The 20,188-nt window shown below is 49.4% G+C and overlaps 2 protein-coding genes across 9 annotated transcripts in view; one reads left to right on the plus strand and one right to left on the minus strand.

Annotated features, from left to right (window-relative positions):
* Positions 1-6,602, minus strand: part of TBC1D13 (TBC1 domain family member 13) — a 24,530-nt gene extending 17,928 nt beyond the window's left edge. For all 4 annotated transcript variants that reach the window (XM_081339899.1, XM_081339900.1, XM_081339898.1 and 1 more), the window contains exons 1-9: positions 6,532-6,602; positions 5,045-5,118; positions 3,714-3,754; positions 3,085-3,146; positions 2,090-2,189; positions 1,770-1,852; positions 1,340-1,499; positions 695-896; positions 446-609 (exon numbers count right to left, since the gene is read on the minus strand). In XM_081339899.1, coding sequence (XP_081196025.1) covers positions 446-609; positions 695-896; positions 1,340-1,499; positions 1,770-1,852; positions 2,090-2,189; positions 3,085-3,146; positions 3,714-3,754; positions 5,045-5,118; positions 6,532-6,554 — 909 coding nt within the window. In that variant the 5' untranslated portion in view covers positions 6,555-6,602. The remainder of the gene's footprint in view (positions 1-445; positions 610-694; positions 897-1,339; positions 1,500-1,769; positions 1,853-2,089; positions 2,190-3,084; positions 3,147-3,713; positions 3,755-5,044; positions 5,119-6,531) is intronic.
* Positions 6,603-7,980: 1,378 nt separating this feature from the next.
* ZER1 (zyg-11 related cell cycle regulator) lies at positions 7,981-19,604 on the plus strand. 5 transcript variants are annotated; one of them, XM_081339887.1, is made up of 18 exons: positions 7,981-8,054; positions 8,560-8,703; positions 10,142-10,432; positions 10,543-10,693; positions 10,908-11,338; positions 11,932-12,108; positions 12,651-12,765; positions 12,874-13,020; positions 13,262-13,435; positions 13,639-13,854; positions 14,063-14,104; positions 14,998-15,117; positions 15,471-15,586; positions 15,884-16,072; positions 16,278-16,375; positions 16,681-16,783; positions 16,978-17,086; positions 18,433-19,604. In XM_081339887.1, exons 3-17 carry the CDS (start codon positions 10,275-10,277, stop codon positions 17,033-17,035), a joined length of 2,295 nt encoding a protein of 764 aa, XP_081196013.1. In that variant the 5' UTR covers positions 7,981-8,054; positions 8,560-8,703; positions 10,142-10,274; the 3' UTR covers positions 17,036-17,086; positions 18,433-19,604. The 5 variants fall into 5 exon arrangements, with proteins under 5 accessions (XP_081196013.1, XP_081196012.1, XP_081196014.1 ...); XM_081339886.1 differs by lacking the exon at positions 7,981-8,054 and having other exon boundaries at positions 8,543-8,703; XM_081339888.1 differs by lacking the exon at positions 7,981-8,054 and having other exon boundaries at positions 8,543-8,703; positions 19,169-19,604.
* The last annotated feature ends 584 nt before the right edge of the window (positions 19,605-20,188 follow it).

Consider the following 20,188-nt stretch of genomic DNA (forward strand, 5'->3'; position numbering starts at 1 on the left):
TAACTGAAAGCATAAAATTCCTGCAGGAATTTGAGCTCTCCTGCAAACCCTGGGAAGCGAACCTCACTGAACATGGTGGAATTCAGTTGGGCTGCAGAATTTCCTGAAATAGGAATAGCTGAAGTGTTAATGTTGCCGTTGGTTAAGTATCACACCTAAAATGAGAGCCAGTTTGGTCTAGTGGTCAAGGCTCCAGGCTAGAAAGCAGGAGACTGTGAGTTCTAGTCCTGCCTTAGGCACGGAAACCGGTTGGGTGACTCTGGGCCAATCACCAGGAGATGGTGAGTTCTAGACCTGCCATCTGCTTGAACAGATTCGTGCATCTCCATGAGCCTTGAGCTCCACGAAGTGGGTCTAAGTGGTGGACCTTCCTGGTCTGGTTGACCACGATGGACCTTTCCCGTAGGCTCCCCAAAGGGCCAGACTCAAGCTGCAAACTTCTCACCAGCTTCAGGTAGAGCTCCCCGTCCTTCTCTTTCAGGATGACGTAGACCTTCTCCATCTTGCAGGTGATCCCACACTGGGAGTCATCCAGGCTCTTGATGAAGTTGTCCCTGATCTCGGACATGAGGTTGGTGAAGCAGAAAAAGGTGTCCGCCTCGGCGTGCTCTGTGCATGAAAAGGGACACCGTCAGCTCCGTCCACAGAGCTCAATCAGACGCCAACGCGGCAGGAACATCCCCGCCCTGTTTACTTTTCCATTCGCTGTTGGGGTCCGTTGCAAAGGTGTAATAAAGGGGCCCCACAATTTCGTTCATCCCTTGGACGTAGGCAATTCCGGGGTTCAGCTTGGCGTAGATGAAGAGGATCCGTTCTACAACTTCCCAATGTGCTTCTGAGCCATCGGGCAGAACTTCGTGTTCATTTAGCACTGGTGCTTTAAGAGGGGAGCTCACCTGCAAGGTCAGAAAAAATGGCGCCACAACATCACCAAAGCACCAGAGGGAAGGACGAGAAACAAGGGTTGGAAACTGATCAAGGAGAGAAGCAATCTGGAACTAAGCAATCTGGAACTAAGGAGAAAGTTCCTGACAGTGAGGACAATCAACCAGTGGAACAGCTTTTGCCTCCAGAAATCGTGGATGCTCCATCCCTGGAGATTTTTCAGAAGAGACTGGACATTCATCTGAGACGATATAGGTTCTCCCTTGAGCAGGGGGCTGGACTAGAAGACCTTCAAGGTCCCTTCAAGCTCTGCTCTATTCTATTATTCTATTCTATTCTATTCTATTCTATTCTATTCTATTCTATTCTATTCTATTCTATTCTTATCCTATCCTATCCTATCCTATCCTATCCTATCCTATCCTCAAATCTGTACCCAAAAGTATCCTCTTACATTAGTGACCCCGCTCCGGTTCCGTGCCACCGTCTGCGATTTGAGGGTGGTCTGTTCTACCCGCTTGCGAAGGGTCTCAAATTCGTTCTGGGGGTCGAGGATCAACAGACAGGGATGCTCCGTGGGGCGCTGGAAGAAAGCCATGTCGGGATACAGTCGTCTACGGGGGAGAAAAAAAGAAACCGTGTTTCTCAAAGTGTGCCTGTCACAACGCCGAAGAAGCTGCTGCAGCTCTGAAGCCATCCCCAAAATGTTCTTCTCTATTGGAGCTGACAGCCATGGTTCAAGGACACCCCAGTTTGGGACAAACAAGTTTATTATAAATCATGGTTTACTGCTGATGAAGCCACCGGGATCCTGCCAATGGAGGGTTATTCCTGAAACAGGGGCTTGAGCAAAGATGAAGGCCGACTCGGCCATCTTGACCTACCGGACATCCTTGTCAATTTGCAGCAGGACTTCGTTGTCCTTGAAGTAGGTGTTCCACTGGCTGTTGGGGTTTGGATTCAGCGGCTTTGAAGAGAGAGGTTTGAAGAGAAGATGCACTCAAAGCCAGGATGAGAGCAGAAACGCAGATTTTATTTATTTTTTATTTATATCCTAACTTTATTATTCTTACAAATAACTCAAGGGGGCGAATATCTCCAACATGTCTTCCTCCTCCATTTTTCCCCAGAACAACAACCCTGTGAGGTGCTCCTAAACTGCCAGTTGAAATAACCATAATTAGCTAATAAGTGGTGTTCTTACGTGGTCTTCCAAGGTAACATCCTCCCTGAAGACTCCAAGTTCAGCTTTCGCTATTCCCGGCTGGATAATCATTTCCTTCAAGAACTGGGCATATAATTCCCTTCAAAGAGATTGTGCAGGAGGAGACAGTTCAAAAAGAAATTCATATTAGGAACAGGCTTTGCACTCAATTTCCATTGGCACTAGGTTTTTTCAAAAGCAAGCACAGCTGAATATTGTTTAACACGAGACACACAGTCTCCTTGTTTCAAACACACCCAACAAAAAGGAAGGAAGGAAGGAAGGAAGGAAGGAAGGAAGGAAGGAAGGAAGGAAGGAAGGAAGGAAGGAAGGAAGGAAGGAGGAAGGAAGGATGGAAGGAAGGAAGGAAGGAAGGAAGGAAGGAAGGAAGGGGCATGAATTGGTTAGATTCACACAACATGCTACAGTAGGTTAAAATGGTCACTGATCACTCTGTGTTAGCACACTGTGGGAAGTAGCCCACCCCTCTGAGCCAGAACACTAGGACACAATATGGAATGCGTTTATCACACCCACATTTCAGACGTTGTACGAAGCTTCATCCTTAACTTTAGCGTAAAATCAAATCTACAGCCTTGGACTTATCAAACCTGAAATAATTTCAGTGTATATATTGGACATATCTCTTCCCTCAGACTCCTTGAAAGATTTCCAGAGACCTTTTTTTTTTCTTTTTTGGCAAATACAACAAAGTCCGGTTGCCTTAAAGTGATTTTCCAGGGAACATACAAAAATACACCGATAATTATGCAGATCCATGCATTATTAAGGCGCATGACCAATTTGCGATTTGATCTCTGCTTTTAAAGCACTACACTGCAACTGCTTTCCATTGATTTCTGTTGGAAAAGGCCATTGCTGGCTACTCAGAAGCAGCATCTACAAATCTGGTCAGGAAGAATACTTAGGGACACAACCCCAGTTTTAAATTTTGGATGTAATTTCTTTAGCCAATCAAGATGGAGAGAACACACCTTTGCTTTTTCAATTGGGAATTCCAAGCACACCTTTCCACAGGAAGGTAGTTTAAGAGGATCTGCAAAAGGAAAATGGGGAAAAGGATTTGAATTAGGGGGAAAAATGTATTCTGAGCTCCTCAATTTGCTAACCAGACTTTCCCAACCCGACTGTCAACCCTTTTTTATTTAATAGATAGTCCTCGAGTTGCAATCATTCCTTTAGTGACCAAAATTACAAAGGCACCAAAAAAGTATTTTATGATTGTGTTTCACACTAACGGCCGTTGCAGCGTCCCCAGAGGCACCTCATCAACAGCTCAGATGCTTGGCAACTGGCTTATGACAGTTCCAGCGTCCCAGGGTCACGTGATCCCATTTTGTGGTCAGGCAAAGTCACAGGGGAAGCCAGATTTGCTTAACAACCATGTTACTAACTTAACAATGGCAGTGATTCACTTAACAACCGTGGCTAGAAATGTCATAAAATGGGGCAAAACAACAAGTGTCTCGCTTAGCAGCAGAAATTTTCCAAATAGTCCCTAAACAAATGGCTGCAAATCAAGAACTGCCTGTACAATGAAAGACACTGAAATACAGCAATGCCAAAGGGGACAAAGCGAGCTCTTTTATCAAGAGGCCCTTACCTTCCAACAGAGACAGCGCAAGCCGCCTTCAAAGGGAATTCCTGTGAAACGGAAGAGTCAGGCGATTAAACGGAGCCCCTTCCGACACGGCAGAAGGATTAAGGGGCGAGATGAACCTTTCATCGGCAGTTGCTGAGGAAGGTTCAGAAGCACGCAAAATTATCCACAGCGTGGATGAAGTGGACAATTAGACACTGTTCTCCCCTGCTCAAAACACTAGAATCGGAGGCTGCCCAGTGGAAGGAAACCTTGGAAGAACCAGCACAGGCCAAAGAACGCCGATTTTTCACGCAACGCATAATTCAGCTTTGGGATTGGCTACCTCGACATGAGGTGCTAGAGCAATTTATGGAGAGCTGGGATGAAGAGCAGCGAGGCCACCTCTGAAGGCCACCTGCTAGGTGGGCAGGTGGTGACCACGGTGAGGACAGATGGCTATACTAGACGGGACAGGTACATAATCCAGCAAGGTCCTCCCCCTTCTCCTCCTCCCCCTCTTTCTCCCCCTCATTATCCTCCTCCTCCTTTCCATCATCTGCTGGGAGACAGCTGAGCTTCCGTGGGCAGTCAGTGGGCCACTGTGAGAACAGATGGCCGGACTGCATGGTCCAGAGGTCCAACCCAGCAGAGCCTGGTTCATGTTCTCAAATCCATTTCCGCTCCTTCTGGTATTCTCCGATGCGTCTTTATGCACACAACGATGTAATGAGAAGCACAGATTTAGAAGCATGATGACTTTAAAGAGATTCATCACCGGATACAGTTTTTAACCTAGATTCTCACAATCCAGTCTAATACCAATGTCCATCACACTACACCATCATTCTCTTACTTTGGCCTAAGATGCATTTCTACATCAGAAAAAGGAAGGAGAATGGATTTGATGCACAGGGCTTTTTTAAGGTTGCAAGAACATTTTCTGTTAAATATTTATAGAAGTGGTGACTTAGTGACCTTTGGCCCTTGAACATCGGTTGGCAGAGGACTGTCAAGCCCTATTTTGGAATTTCATGGCAAAAAGGTGGGGGAAAAATATTTTAATATAGGAACTGGAGTTTGGGGGGAGACTAATAAATTGCAGTGGACTGAATTAATCAATGGAATGGTTTGCCTCCAGAAGTTGCTCCATCACTGGAGGATTTTTAAGGACTTTAAGAAGAAACTGGACAGCCATTTGACTGGACTACTATAGGGTTCCTGCCTTGAGCAGGGGGTTGGACTAGAAGACCTCCAGGGTCCCTTCCAGTCCTATGATCTTATGTAACTTTTCTCAGTGGAAACTGATATCTCTTAACCAGCTTTCTGTGCAAATTTTGCAAGACTGAGCTTACCATTGAAACAAAATTTCCGCAGCTTTTGCAGCACAATGTTGGGCTCATTCAGAATGTCTTCAAATTCTGCAATTCTGCAGGAAACACAACCCAGACAAAGCTGTTAGCACACCACACACACACACACAGACCGAAACCGTCAAAGATTCTGTGTTGCCTAAAGCAACATGGGACCTGTAGGCTGGTGAAACATTATGAGGCAGAGCATTTTGCTGGGGTTTTAGTTAAATGCATATAAAGTTTCTTTCAGGCCCCATTCAGGATGGGATAAAGCCCAGAAGCCACAAATACAACAATGTGCAACATTATTTGTATTTCCCCCCCCCACACACACACACACACTCAGGCCACATGGAAGCTAACTGAAAAACCACAGCATTCTGATAAGGGCTTTTATCTGAGCTTAAACCAAGTTTAAGTGCAAAACAGAGTCCAAAGTTGGCATCAGCAACAGCTGCAACAATTCCAATGTCTCCCCAGATCTGCACAGGTAGTCCTCAACATAAGACCGCAATTGAGCCCAAAATTTCTGCTGCTAAGCAAGACAATTCTTGTGCTAAAAATTCAGTTTTCTACAGTAAAAATGGATGCACCTTTCCTTCAGTTGACTACGGATTTTGTTAAACTGGAGATGTTTCATTAACGTTCATTAATAAGAATCCATATAAAAGCCTCTTTTATTCCAGATTACTTTTGTTCAAGAGGGGGAAATCCATGGTCAGTAACTTCCACAGCTAGCAAGCCAGTTCCCCCCCCTCCCCGCCCCCAGCCAGAAACAGGGAAATTTGGAAAGGAAACAATCCTGATCTTGTTTATGTTAGGACTATTTTGTGTGTGTGTGTGTTTTAAAACAATCAGCAAAGAGCTGGAGCGTGCCCAGCACCCCATTAAAAGTCCTACCAGTTAGTTCTACAACTGTAGTAAATTCAGAAGTAGCAAAGATTTAATTTCGGAAACATGGGGCATACAGTAGTAGTGAACGGCCTTTGGGGACCTGAAAAAGCCTCCTTTTTTCCCCTTGGTTTCATTGTTGCTTTTAGTTGGGCAAAGAAGCGCAGAAAAGGGAAGAACGACGCAAGGATGGGGAAAAGAACAAAAGAAACCCGAGCCGGTCGATGGAGCCGCCTCTCAACAGCCTTCGCACGCACGCAAACACACAACACCCAGGGAATTGTCCAAGCGCCTTTACAGAATCGCGCCCGGTGCTCCAAGCCAGAAAGAAACCGTCGCCCTCGGCAAGGGGGAAAGCGGCTCCGTTCCAGAGGAAGGGAAGCCGCCCAGGGAACGCGGGTCGCCCAGAGTCGTCGGCATCTGCCCCAAAGGCGTCTTTCGCTCCCGGGTCGCAAAGCCCCCTTCCCTTCACACACACGCCCAGCCCCAAATGGGAACGGGGGGCGATGCAACCCCCGGGAACTTTTGCAAGGCTCGCGCGGGGAAAAGGCGGGCCGGGGGGGGTCCCCTTTGGCGCCCCCTCCGGGGCTGCTTACCTGCTCCGGTGCAGGCGCGACATGGTGCGGGGACCGGCCCGGACCCTCCCGCCGCTTCTCCCGGGCGCTCCGGCGCGCCGCCGGGAGACTAAATGGCGGAGGCGGAGGCGGAGCTCAGCTGCCCGCCGGCCCGGCTTGCGGCTCGCCCTGCCTCCCCTCCTTCCCCGCCCTCCCTCCTCCCTGGCCGGCGGCCGGGACTCCAGAGCCCATGGGCCACCACTGACCTGTGGGCAGCCTACGCTCCACAATCGGCACTCCCCCACTCTCTGGGGGCGCGGAGGGGGAGTCTGGGCTCCGCTGCCCATGCTCCACAGCTCCAGTCTTGGGAGGGGGAACCTGGACTCTGATGCCTATGCTCCAAGCCAGCAGTCTTTTTTTTCCTGGTAGCCAGGGCTCCAGGCCCATGCTCCACCGCCAGCAAAGTCCCCAGTAGCTTGGGGGGAGCCTGGATTCTATTGCTTACGCAGCACTGCCAGCCTCATCTCTTTTCTGGGAATCCTCCTAAAATATTACAAGCTACTTTTATTGGAAGAGGAATAAGGACTTCTTTTTAAATAATGAAACAAAGAGAGGCGTTTTTTGGGTGGGGATAATGGGATAAGGAGTCTAGTCACCCCGATGGATGAAGAACTATATTTGGGGGTCATTGTTAAGAGGGAATGAGCACCCTCCCTAGTCCCCGTGATCTTTGATCAGCATCTACCATCTTTGAGCAACAGGGAAAGCAATTTCCAATTTACATATTGTACAAGATGCGTAACAATTTATATATTAATTATACATTATACTTCATACTCACAATATTAACCATAGATAATTAATATGGCTGCAAGCTCTGTTTTCATTGTTTTTTGTGTGCTATCTAGGAATAGGTAGTGTCTGCTACTGCTGATCATTCAGTTGTTAGAATAATGTAACATTATACTGTACATTATTCATTACATGGCCCAGAGGCAAATATGCAAAATAGTTTGGTCACTGGCTAAGACATTTACAGTGTTAACAAACGCAATGCAAAATCCAGGAGAGGAAAAATAAACAAAACAAAAATCCAGATTAGCATAGTGTTTTTAATTTTGTTTTTAACCATGCTTTTAGTTATATTTTTGTATTATTTTATTATGTGGTTTTTAAACACTCTCAGAGTCACTTAGGTGAGAGTGTAAAAATTTGATAAATGAATAAAATATCAGACGGCTAATATATATATAATACACACAATTTGGGTGTGTATATCTTGTATATATGTCAATGCGTGTAAGAGAGTGCTATCTCTGTTTCTGTGTCTTTCTCTGTCTGTTTTTCTCCTTGTCTCTCTCTGTGTTTCTCTCTCTCTCTCTCTCCCTCTCTTATCCGTGTCTTCTGTATAGGGATCACCTATCTATCCAAACATCTGTTCTATCCGCGTCTTCTATCCATTCTGCCTGCCTGCCTGTAGGTTCTGCTGCCCAAAGTGCAGCCCTCCAAGCATTTGTAGGAGGAAACCCTTGAAGGCACTCTTGTCATACAGGATCAAACAAAAGGTATCTGGATTACTGCAAGGCACTTTAGGCAGGGCTGCCCTTGAAGGCTGCTCCGACGGGGCCATTGATGCAAAATGCAGCCGTCCAGGGGCAGACGGTCGTTTCTGCTCACCCCGCTCCCTAAACTGCTGGGGCTGCCCTTCAAAGCCCGAATGGCTTCTGAGAACCCCCCCCCCCTCTTTCCTCTGGAGCAGAAACAAGGCCTACCACAGTCCTCGGGCTGCCTTCCTTCCCTGTAGTACTTTTCTCTCAACAGCACATAATCCTGGGGGTGGGGGGATTATGAGCTCCTTCCAGGGGAACCGGAGGGGTAGGACTACAACCCCCATCAGCCAGACTCCCCAACCCAGCAGGAGGTGAGGCGGGCTGCGTGACGAGAAAGCGCGGCGGAACTCCCCGCCGCCCGCCTCTGTTTCCGGGGGAGGGGGGGAAGGCTTTTCTCGCTGCACCCCCGAGGCCGGTGGAAGGCACGGGCGCCGGAAGTGACGCGGGGGTTTGTTGACAGCGACGGCCGCTGCCGATGCGAGCGCCAGGGAAAAGAACGGGGAGAGCGGACCCCGGGGGGAACTGCGCTCTCTCCGCGCCGGAACCGGAACCAGCTGGAGGCGGAGCTTTGTTCCTCCCCCCCCCCAGCCAGGCGGGGAGTCCGGTGAGTGGGGAGGACGCTGCTGGTTGGGGGGGGGGGAGGAGAGGCATCGCCGCAGCGCCAGGCGCCCCCGGGCTCCCCCTTGACGGGCGCCGGAGGGGAGGGAAGCCCGCCCCCTCCTCCTCGCCCCCTCCCCCGCCTTCCCCAACCTGGCGCCCCCGGGATCACGGGAGCGGTGGAGAGTCCCCTTGGCTCTGCGGAGGAGGATGGGAGTTGTAGTCTGGCTCCTGCTGCTGCCCGGCTTGGCTGAGCCCGAAGGTGGAGCAGGTCCGATCTCTGGAAGGGATCTGGTGGGATCTGTAGGGAGATTCTCATGGTTAGGTGGCTTTGCCTCTGCAGAATCTTAACCAATCCAGACCGTGGCAGTAATCTGGAAGAGCAGGACTTTTAAAAGGGAGATCAGATCACCAAGGAGGAAAACAGAATGTTAAAAAAACCACACCTTTCTATGCTTATACAAACAAAGGGGGCATTGCAAAGCAAAGCTTTCCATCCCCGTAACCCAGTGAGGTGGGTTAGATTAGCGTTTTTCAACTGGGTGGGGAATCCTGGGTGTTGAAGCCCACCCCTCTTAAAGTTGGCCTCCCCAGCCTCTCCCTAAAAGAGAAATTTCCTGACAGTTAGAACAAGTAATCAGTGGATCAACTTACCTCCAGAAGTTGTGGGCGCTCCAACCCTGGAGGTTTTTAAGAAGAGACTGGACAGCCATTGGTCTGAAATCGTAGAGGGTTTCCTGCCTGAGCAAGGGGTTGGACTAGAAGACCTCCAAGGTCCCTTCCAAGTCTGTTATTCTTTTGCCAAGTTAGAAGAAAAATAGGTTAGATGGAGAGGTTGAATTCCTCTGGGCATTTCATAGTTTTCCTAGTTGGGCATCATCCACGAAATCCTCTTTTGAGATGTTGGAGTTTATACTTGGCACAACTTGCCTTGTTATTCTCTTGTGATGGCCTGTTTTTTTATCCTAGGTAACATCAGTGCTGGTCAGTGTGGTTTTGGCTCCCTGCTTATATGCAATAGCTTGGCCTGCTAGCGTTGGTAGGGCTGTGGTTTTCTCCTTGATATTTTCCCTGATTAAGGTTTTCTGCTTGATTGTTTGTCTGGTGTTAATCTCTGCTTATCTGGTTGTTGTTTGCTGGAGAGCATGAATTCTGCTCTTTTTGTTTCCTTAGCTTCTTGATTGCCTCTTTTGAATGGTGTGTAAATGTGGTTTATCTCTATGTGCCTGTTGATAGATGATATCTCTGAATGCCAAGCTTCCATGTGGTTGTAATCGTGTGTGGGATGTTTCTGAGATGGGGATGCTGCGATGGTCAGAAGTGTGAAAAATGGTCGTAAGTCCCTTTCTTCGGTGCTAACTTCAGTCACCGAATGAACTGTTGTAAGTTGAGGACTGCCTGTATTTTTAAAGAGCTGATTTATTCTCTTTTTGCTTTTGCTGTAGCTGCCTGGAAACGCACTTCAAAGTCCACTCAGAAATCTCTTTGGACGGACATTCCAGGAAAACCCCAGAAGAGGAATCACTAAGTTGACCACACGTTCTCCCTTCCCCTTTTCCTATCCTCCACTGCCCCAAGATGGCTTCTGACAGCCCAGAGTCGCTGATGACTTTGTGCATAGATTATTGTCTTCACAACCTGGAAGGGACTCTCTGCTATCTGTTGGACAACGAGACTTTCCGCCTCCACACAGATATCTTCCTTCCGAGTGAGATCTGCGACAGGCTGGTCAATGAGTAAGTTACAAATATTTATCTCTCTCTAGGTTGCACCAACAAGTTCCTTTGGACTCGGGTTGCAAAGAACCCCACATTGCCGCCTTGATGCCTGTTTCTTTCTTTCCTAGCTACGTGGACCTCGTGAACGCAGACACCTTGTTTGAACACAATGAAAACTTTTTTAATCTCTTCTCGGACCCTCGGAGCACTCGGCTCGCCCGCATCCACTTGCGAGAGGATATTGTCCAGGATCAAGACCTGGAAGCCATTCGGAAGCAAGTAAGGGCCCGTACTTTTTTTGTGCACCTGCAGGTCTTAGGGTGAGGGCTATTGCTCATCCGCTAGGCATGCTTCTCTCAAACCCTAGACTGGGTCTTGGCACCTGCTTAAGAAGGCTTGGCTTGAGCCGCGGTAAGGCAGCAGTTCTTCCCTTCATCCCCCAAGGTCCCCCGCACTTTCCATTTACAGCCCTCCCCCCCTGCTTGACTTGCAGGACCTTGTGGAGCTGTTCTTGACGAACTGCGAGAAGCTGACGGCTAAGAGCCTCCAGACGCTGGGCAGCTTCAGCCCCACCCTGGTCTCGCTCAGCCTCTTCGGCTGCACCAACTTTTTTTACGAAGAGGAGAACCCGGGCGGCTGCGAGGATGACTTCAACCCCACCCGGCAGGTCTTGGTGAAGGACTTCACTTTTGAAGGCTTCCAGCGGCTGCGTTTTCTCAACCTGGGCCGAATGATTGAAGGGATCAACGTGGAAAGTCTCCTGCGGCCGCTGGCCTCCCTCACCGCCCTGGATCTCTCCTGGATCCAGCTGAACGACGTTCACTTCCTGACCCAGTGGAAGGACAGCCTCGCCTCCTTAGTGCTGTACAATGTGGATCTCTCCGAGGAGCACATTCAGGTGCTAGCGCAGCTGTGGAAGCTCAGGTGAGTCTTGGAAAGATGTCGCTGCTTCTCCATTAAACCTTCTTGAGGCAGGGGAGGAGGGAAAGAACAAGGAGAAGGAGACGGTGAATTGACAAGCGCCACAAAGTGAAATAAGACCTTTAGATAAGAATTTCCAGTAAAAAGTAACTTTATGGCTCATATGCAAATTTTATGACCTTTGCATTCTTCCTCGTTGGTCTACAATAACCCCAAATCAGAAGGGGTTTAGCACATAACTATTAAGCTTCGTGGGCCAGAAAAGATGCGTGAAAGCTTGCACCATTTAATAAACACAACTCCTTCCCAAAAGTGCTTTTTCAAAAGGCGGCTAGACTTCCTTTGTTTTTCCCCGAAGACGTTTCACTTCTCACGCAAGAAGCTTCTTCGGTTCTTCAGAAGCTTCGTTTCTTCACTTCTTCGGAAGTTCTTCTGTTCTTCCATTCTGAAGAAGCTTTTTGGGTGAGAAGGTGAAACATGTTCAAGGAAAAACAACAAAGTCCAGTTGTGTTTTGGAAAAGCAACTTTGGGACCACCAGGAGTTGGATGACCTGAGAATCTCCATCGACACTTGACTTCCTCCCGTTTGCCTTCAGACATTTAGACATTTCCCGAGACTGCCTGTCCAGTTATTACAAGTTCAAGCTGACCCGCAAAGTCCTGAACCTCTTTGTGGAGAATCTGAGCAATCTGACTTCTTTGGATATCTCGGGTCACACCATGCTGGACAACTGCACCGTCGCCTGCTTGGATGAGAAAACAGACCAGCCCAGGTGGGTGTTGCACGTGGCTGACCGTGAGGGGAGAAGGTATCAGCGGAGGAGAACCTTTGTAGCTCAGGGTCGAACTGTGGGATCCTTCCTGCAGACGTTTCATGACACAACTAGGCGATGCCATCAGTGCTAGAAGGGAGTGGGATTGTGGAGAGGAGGAGGGAGGGTGAAGGAGGAAGAGGAGGAGGAGGAGGAGGAGGAAAGAAAAAGGAAGAGAAGGAGGAGGAGGAACAGAAGTAGGAGAGGAGGAAGAAGGACAAGAAGTCCTGAGTGGAAGCTTGTCAAAGAGAGAACGAACCCAGAACTAAGGAGAAATTTCCTGACAGTGTGAGAACAATTAACCAGTGGAACAACTTGCCTCTAGAAGTTGTGGCTGCTCCATCTCTGGAGGTTTTCAAGAAGAGACTGGACAGCCATTTGTCTGGAATGGTCTAGGGTTTCCTACCTGAGCAGAAGGTTGGACTAGAAGACCTCCAAGGTCCCTTCTGGACCTAGGGTTCTATTTTCCTTAGCCTGTTCATTTCTCCTGTCTCTTCTTTCAGCACCAACCCGGCAAAAAGCAGCATTGCCCCTTTCCGGAGCCTGAAAAGACCCCTGCAGTTCTTGGGGTTATTTGAGGTCTCTCTCTGCCACGTCACGCACATCCCAGCCTACAAGGTAAAAGCACAACCCAGCCAGGTGTGTGTGGTGAGTGCTTTTCTCAGCTTGTCTGCTTCCTGGCCTCTGATCCACCCCCACCCCCCTTCCCCATCTTGGCAACTTCAGGTCACGGGCGAGAAGAACGAGGAGCAGGTCCTCAACGCCATTGAGGCTTATACCGAACACCGGCCAGAAATGACGTCGCGAGCCCTCAATATCCTCTTCGACATTGTCCGGATCGAGCGCTGCAGCCAGCTCTTGAGAGCCCTAAAGGTGAGGAGGGGTGCTTGGTTTCAGCTCAAGAGCCCAGGCGGCACTGCCTTTCCGGGCTCCTTGTCCTCGGCTTTGCAGTGTGGTTCCCTTGCCGACAAAATTGGATCACGTGACTGCAAAATGCCGCAAGGCTGGTGAAGTCTTTTCCCTGGGGCCATTGTAACTTTGGTCGTAAGTGGGAGACTCTCTGGGCAGGAGGGCGAAAGGCGTGTAGCTCCCGCTCCTTCTCCTGCTTCTGCAGCTGGTCATCACCGCCCTGAAATGTCACAAGTACGACAAGAACATCCAGGTCACGGGAAGCGCCGCCCTCTTCTACCTCACCAACTCCGAGTATCGCCTGCAGCAGAGCACCAGGTTACGGCAGCAGGTTGTCCAGGTGGTGCTGAACGGCATGGAGTCCTACCAGGAAGTCACGGTGAGGGTGCTGAGCGTCCGAATTTTGATCACGTGACCAGTCGTAAGTCTGAAACATGATCCTAAGTCACCTTTTTTAAAGTGCCACTGTACCTTTGCTAAACAAACGGTTATAAGTCGAGAACTGGAAGGGCGGCAGCATCCCAAACCCCCGTTCGGTCTCCCTGGCCAGCCGGCTGGCTCATCCGGACGCTTCCTCCACAGGTGCAACGGAACTGCTGCCTCACCTTGTGCAATTTTAGCATCCCCGAAGAGCTGGAATTTCAGTACCGACGGGTCAACGAGCTGCTGCTGAACATCCTGAACCCGACGCGGCAGGACGAATCCATCCAGCGCATCGCCGTGCACCTCTGCAACGCCCTGGTCTGCCAGGTGGACAACGACCACAAGGAGGCTGTCGGCCGGATGGGGTTCGTCATGGTGGGTCTGGCTGAAGACGGGCCTCTTGGGGGCCCCTTTCTCACCTTGAGGTGGTGGCAGCGGTCAGGTGGCTGAGCCATCGACAGTTGTGTTCCTGTTGGGGGGAGGAATTGCTCGCTGTTTTGCATCAGTCTAAATTCTCCATTGACATCCTCTGCCACTCAGCCCCTCGCCTGTGACTCAGTTGTTTGTTGTTTTCTTCCGGCAGACCATGCTGAGGCTGATTCAGAAGAAACTGGGGGACAAAACAGTAAGTGTCAGATTCAGATTCTCCGACTGACAATCTGAGAAAAAAATAAACAGGTCCGGGATGGGAAGCTTGGTTGGTGGCAGGCAGGAGGGTCCCTAAATCCGCCCCCTGGAGGTTCTAAACTGAGTAAAGGGCCAGGAGAACCGTGGTGGTGCTGTGGTTACGGTGTCGGAGGTGGACAAATGGAGACCAGGCCAGGCGGGAGTTGGGACGGTGCTGGACTGGTCCCACCTCAGCCACAGAAGGTTCCTGGAGGGTTTGCCCCATTCTCAGCCCAGACGTCAGGGTGGTCAAGAGAGGAGGGTGCTGGATTAGGAATGAGGGGTGGGACAGAGGTTCAGGTCCCCATCAGCCACAGAAGGAGGGTGGGGCTTAAGAGAGATCTCAACTCCTAACCCTGGTGGGCAAAACAGAAAGTAAGTCTCGGATGCAGAATACAGGAGAACCATAACCGGTTGAACTCTCTAAGCGGGACCCGTTTGGGGTGGGTGTGCTGGATTTTATATTCCACCTTCCTTGCCCTCCCCACAGCCAAGGGGAATACTCCGCCCTCTTGCCCTCCATTTTCCCCCCAGACAACCCTGGGAAATTGGCCAGACCAAGAGAGAGAGAGAGAGAGAGAGAGAGTGGGGTGGTGTGAAGTTCTTCCCCAGGCCGCATAATGGCCAAGGAGCTGTCTGGACCCTGCCCTCCCTCCCTCTGAGTCCAGAGACCTTAACCACTGTGCCACACTGCTTCTCCCAGAATCCTCCTCCCCCCCAAGTGTTAGGACCTTGGTGCAGCTTGGTAAGGATGCTCCCCACGGCCCTCCTGTTGTCTCATTCCTCTGTGTCGTTCCTGGCAATGGTGTGAGCGGTTGTTGTTTTTCCCTCTTCCTCCCTCGGCTTGGCCAGTGTGACCAGGTGATGGAGTTCTCCTGGAGCGCTTTGTGGAACATCACTGACGAGACGCCGAGCAACTGCGAGATGTTCCTCAACTACGGCGGCATGAAGCTCTTCCTGGAGTGCCTGAAGGTGGGCCTTGTTTCATTTCACTTCTTGGCAACTGACTCATATTTATGACAGCGGGGGGGGGTCGTCACGTGATCCTTTTTTGAGACCTTCTCACAAGCTCAATCAAAATGGGAAAACCGGACTCGCTTAATAACCGGGTTACTCATTGAACAGCTGCAGTGATTCACTTTACAACTGTGGGAAGAAAGGTTGTAAAATGGAGCAAAATTCACTCAACAAATGTCTCACTTAGCAGCCAAAAGTTTGGGCTCCGTTGTGGCTCGCAAGCCGAGGAATATGACTGTGATTCTGTAATTCTGTGGCCGTCCCGGCTGCTGAGATTCCGTCGTGACAGGCTGGCTGTTTTCCCTCAGGAGTTTCCCAACAAGCAGGAGCTGCACCGCAACATGCTGGGCCTTCTGGGCAACGTGGCCGAAGTGCAAGCCCTCCGTCCTCACCTGATGACGTCCCAGTTCATCAGCGTCTTCAGGTGAAGGCCTCCGTTGCATCGCCTCGGGGTGAAGAGGCAGCGGTGGTGGTTCCTGGTTGGGGCTGCTTTCAGCCACTGTGGTAACGAATCTGTAGCCAGAAAGGCTGAAATGAGTCAGATTGTAAGTGGGCTTCGGAGTGGGGGGGGTGGAGTCAAAGCATCCACTTGCTCATCCAGACCCTGAGATGAGACCTCCAAACGCATTTTAAATCCCTCTTAACGTGGTTTTTAAAGGGGTCCCGACCTCACACGGTTTGGGGATTGAAAGCCTGACTTCTGGAACACATTTTGCCACAGCAATTTATTAGATAGCGAAGCGGACGGGATTGAAGTGTCGTACAACGCCTGCGGGGTCCTTTCCCACATCATGTTTGACGGGCCAGAGGCCTGGCTGATCGCTGAGCCCACCAGGGACGAGGTGGTGGACCGGATGTGGGCGGCAATTCAGCGCTGGGATGTCAATTCCAGGCGAAACATTAACTACAGGTGAGCAGGCTAGCTGCCTAAAGAGAGCAGACCACATTCCACCACCTCTGAGAAAGGAACTCTGGCTGGTGGGATCAGCCTTGTGTCCGAATCGGGCACTGGAGAAGGGGGGAAGTGGGGCTGCTGTGTTTTCTGGAGCTGCAGATTGCTAGTTCCTCCATTCCCTCCCTGGGTCTTAATCTAGTTTTTGTGGTCATTCGGACAGGTCCTTTGAACCAATCCTGAGACTCCTCCCTCAGTGGATCTCCCCAGTCAGCCAGCACTGGGCGACGTGGGCCCTTTACAACCTGGTCTCTGTCTACCGTGAGTCTCCTCCTCCCCGCTGTTTTTCCATCCTGCCCCAATTCCACCTTTTTTGGCAAATCAGCTCCTCCAAACAATCGCAAAACCCTGAGCAGCCAAGCATTTCAGTAAATTTGGACCAGCACCCCCTGTGGGCCTCTGAGGTGCCTCTCCAGAGGGTGGTCTCCTGCGCCTTGCTTGCCACAGGGGATCTGGCGGAGGGAGGGGGCATCTTCCAAAGCGGGGAGGGGGGAGGAGATACAGACCCAGTTTTTCAGACTGAGCTCCAGCCCCTCACCGCTTCCTCTTTCTGCCTACATCTCCAGCGGACAAATACTGCCCCCTGTTGATCAAAGAAGGGGGCCTTCTCCTCCTGCAGGACATGATTCTGATGGCATCGGCGCGGCCAGAGACCAAGGAGATGGGAAGGTGAGCTCTCTTGGGGAAAGAGGCCTTCCCAGGGGCTGCCCTCCCCTGCCTATCTACCTCCTTTCCTTCCTCCTCCTTGCTTTTTTTCCCCAAACCCTTCCACCCTCCTGCACTTTTGCCCCATCTTCTCTCTCTGCCCTAAAATGAGAACCAGGAACTCACTCTCTCCCCCCCACCACTTCCTTCCCTACCAGGAAAGTCATTGAGCACTGCAATAACTTTACGGATGAGAACATGGACACCTCCAGATAGAGCCGAGCAGCCCACCTGCGCCCGCCTCCTCTCGAATTCACCTGTACATAGGTTGGACTGTCTCTTCTCATCAGCTTAGCTGTCGGAAGAAGCCCTTAGTGCGTGCTGGGGTGTGTTGGAAGTGTGCATACTTGGACAATGTTAGGAAGACGAGAGAGGGTCAGGAAACGGAGGGAGGGGGGAGCGGGGAGGTTAGAAAAACCACACCTGAGCAAGTTGTCTTTGAGGGACCATTTTTTTTGCACACTACAATTGCTTCCCTTGAAAGGTGGAGTTTGAGATAGGAAGGGGGAGGTGTTTAAAAAGTACTGATTGGTGTTTTTGTTTGTGTGTGTGTGTGTGTGTGTGTGTGTGTTTCATGACTGTATAAAACAAAAATCCACGTTGTTGTGTATCTTTGGAGCTTTTCGACAGAGCATGAAGATCTCCTTTGAATCACAGCACAGCCCTTTGGACGAGGGTCATTTTCCCTTTTGCAACGCCGCAGGGCTAAAAGGTTCAGGCAAAGCTGCTAATCCCAGGCCAGGAAGGACTGTGGGGCTGGGGATTGTGGGTGCTGTCAACCCATCTGAATGGCCTCGGAGCACTCAGATCGGAACACTAAGGAGGGACGGATAGCCTTGCTTTTCTCTTTCAGAATCTCCCCCTTCCTGCAACTAAGTTTTGCAAGCAGCAAGGAAATCTGGCTGGTTAATATTGAGCTAGGTCAAAGCTGATCTACCCCGCTCCCCAACTCCTTCAGATAGAGGAGGAGACTTCAGCGCTGTTGGTTGCTTCGGGGTTTTTAAGAAGCAGCGGAAAAAAGCTGATTTTTTTTAACAGAATCCTTGTCAAGTCTTGGCAAATCCTTTAGAGGTAGAGTTGTGAGCAGATGCTTGAGATGGGGCTAAAGTTAGTAGTGGAGACTCTGAAAAGTGTTAGCTGTGGAAATTAACCAGTTATGCTCTGAAGACGGGGCAGGGACTGCTGCTCACTATTTGGGTAACACAAGAAAACGTGTGGGGTGGAGACTCTCGGATGACCAGGAAGCTTTGCTGAGACAGAGTCAAAAAAACCCCGGTCTCTCTAGCCAGGAAAAAGCAGAGTCTCCCTTGTAGCTTAAAGTTTCTTTGGAAGCAAATGTAGATCAAAACTTGCAAATCCAGACTCTCCTTCCCTCCCTGAATCCAGCATGGCAGAATCAGTCCTTGGTGGATGGGGCCACCTTTAGACCTTATTGTTGACAAACCAAGGAAGGTTTGGCTAACTGGTTGCAAAAGCAGGCTTAAATCTATATTTTTTTAAAAAAAAAATAAGTCTATAAAACAGCCCCTCCTTTGAGTTCTCTTCCATGTGTCTGAAATTCTAGCAAACACAGCTTTTCATTTCTGTCTCCTCCGGAACTGCCATGGGATCAGACTTGGAAGAAATTCGCAAATTCCTGAGCTAGTTTTATGACATTTCGAGTGGATGTAACTGAGTCTTCCTTTGGCTGGAATCAAATGAAAACACCCTCAACAGAGGTCTTCTCACAACATCTGGAGCCCAGAAAACATCTGGCATAGAAAATCCACCCCAAAATTCTCTTTTTCATGCCGTTCTCCTAATCTACAGGAAGAGTGCCCCCAAATTTAGCAGTTTATCAATTTATTTATCCTTCTGTATAGATAGACTCTACCTATAGATGTTACATCTTTTCTAGAGCAAGATCGTGGTTAAACTTTCTTATGAGTTCAAGGCACAAGGAATTGATTCCTGATAACCTTATAGTTTGGCGTCTTCTATATGTGATTGAATTTGAGCCATTACTCCAGGGCTGACAGTTTTCCTGATGTGTGGACTCCAACTCCCAGAATTCCAGTCAGCACAGGCGTCGCTGAGAATTCTGGAAGTTGAAGTCCACTCACCTTCAGTTGGCCAAGGTTCACGAACACTCCATTAGATGGGTATCAGAACTGCCCAGAGCTGCCTCGCAGTGAGATGGGTGAGAAATTTAATAAATAAATAAAATAAGGAAATCTAAAAGAGAATTATTTGTGGGTTTTCCTCCGAGTCCAGAAGAAAGGCAGATTGTGATTGATTCTGAGAAGGGGGGAAAAAATCCCGAATTTTCCTTGGCCTGGAAAAATGCATCTTAAGTGTGGACTTGTTCAGTCTTCCAGGAGGAGATGGTCTTTATTTCCTTGGATTCAGAAGAAAGAGTGGACCAGGACTTGAACTGCTTGAGAGAGACGGGGAAGGTAATAAAGAGGAAGAAGTACCATTTGGGATCTGGATTTTCATCTGCTGCTGCCGTAACAGGAATGTGGAAATCCCGTGTAAATTGAACCAAGCTAATTTTCCCATCCTCTCAATTTGAAGACCCTCTTCTTGATCCTATATTTGTGACGCAAAGATTTTTATTCTGGACAGTTATTAATTCTTCCGTTTGCTGTTATATGTCATCAATAAACAAGGAAAACAATTTTTCTTGGGTTTATCATGAATATGTTGGTTCGTATATAATACAATCTTTTGAATTTATCTGCAAGGAAGGTTGGTCTTTCACTGATATATTTTACCTTTAAAATAAAACTCTTAATTTTACCGAGCATGAGGGAGTTAGACATTTTTCTCCCATCATTTCTGGAAAGGCGCAAAAATCACCAGCATGTTTTATCCAAGGAGGGAGCCCATTCTCTTGCTGCATTGGGGATGGACTATGCTAAGTCACATCCAGCTTTGCTATTTTTTTCCCTCCGGTGTTCAGCAAATCACTGCAGTTCTTAAGTGAATCGCGTGATAAATGAATCCAACTTCTCCCATTAACTTTGCTCTTTTTTCCTTTTTCTTTCTTCCCCTTTTTCTTTCCTTTCCCTTCTCATCCTTTTTTCCCGTCTACCTAATTTAAAATGTTTATATAGCCGCCCATTTTATAATCCTCCTGGCTGAAGCATCTCCAGCCCATTCCTGGAGGTATTTAAGAAGAGACTGGACAGCCATTTGTCTGAAATGGTGTAGGTTTTCCTGCCTGAGCAGGGGGTTGGACTAGATGACCTCCAAGGTCCCTTCCAACTTTATCATCATCATAACTGCAACATTTCGAGCTGCGCCGGCCAATCAGCGCGCGGCATCCCTGGACACGCCCTCCCCCCGCCTCTCCTGGCCCGCCAATCGCGCTCTCCTGCCGGCGGG

Source organism: Vipera berus, assembly GCF_964194415.1.
Source record: "Vipera berus genome assembly, chromosome: 15".
NCBI classification, from domain to species: Eukaryota; Metazoa; Chordata; class Lepidosauria; order Squamata; family Viperidae; genus Vipera; species Vipera berus.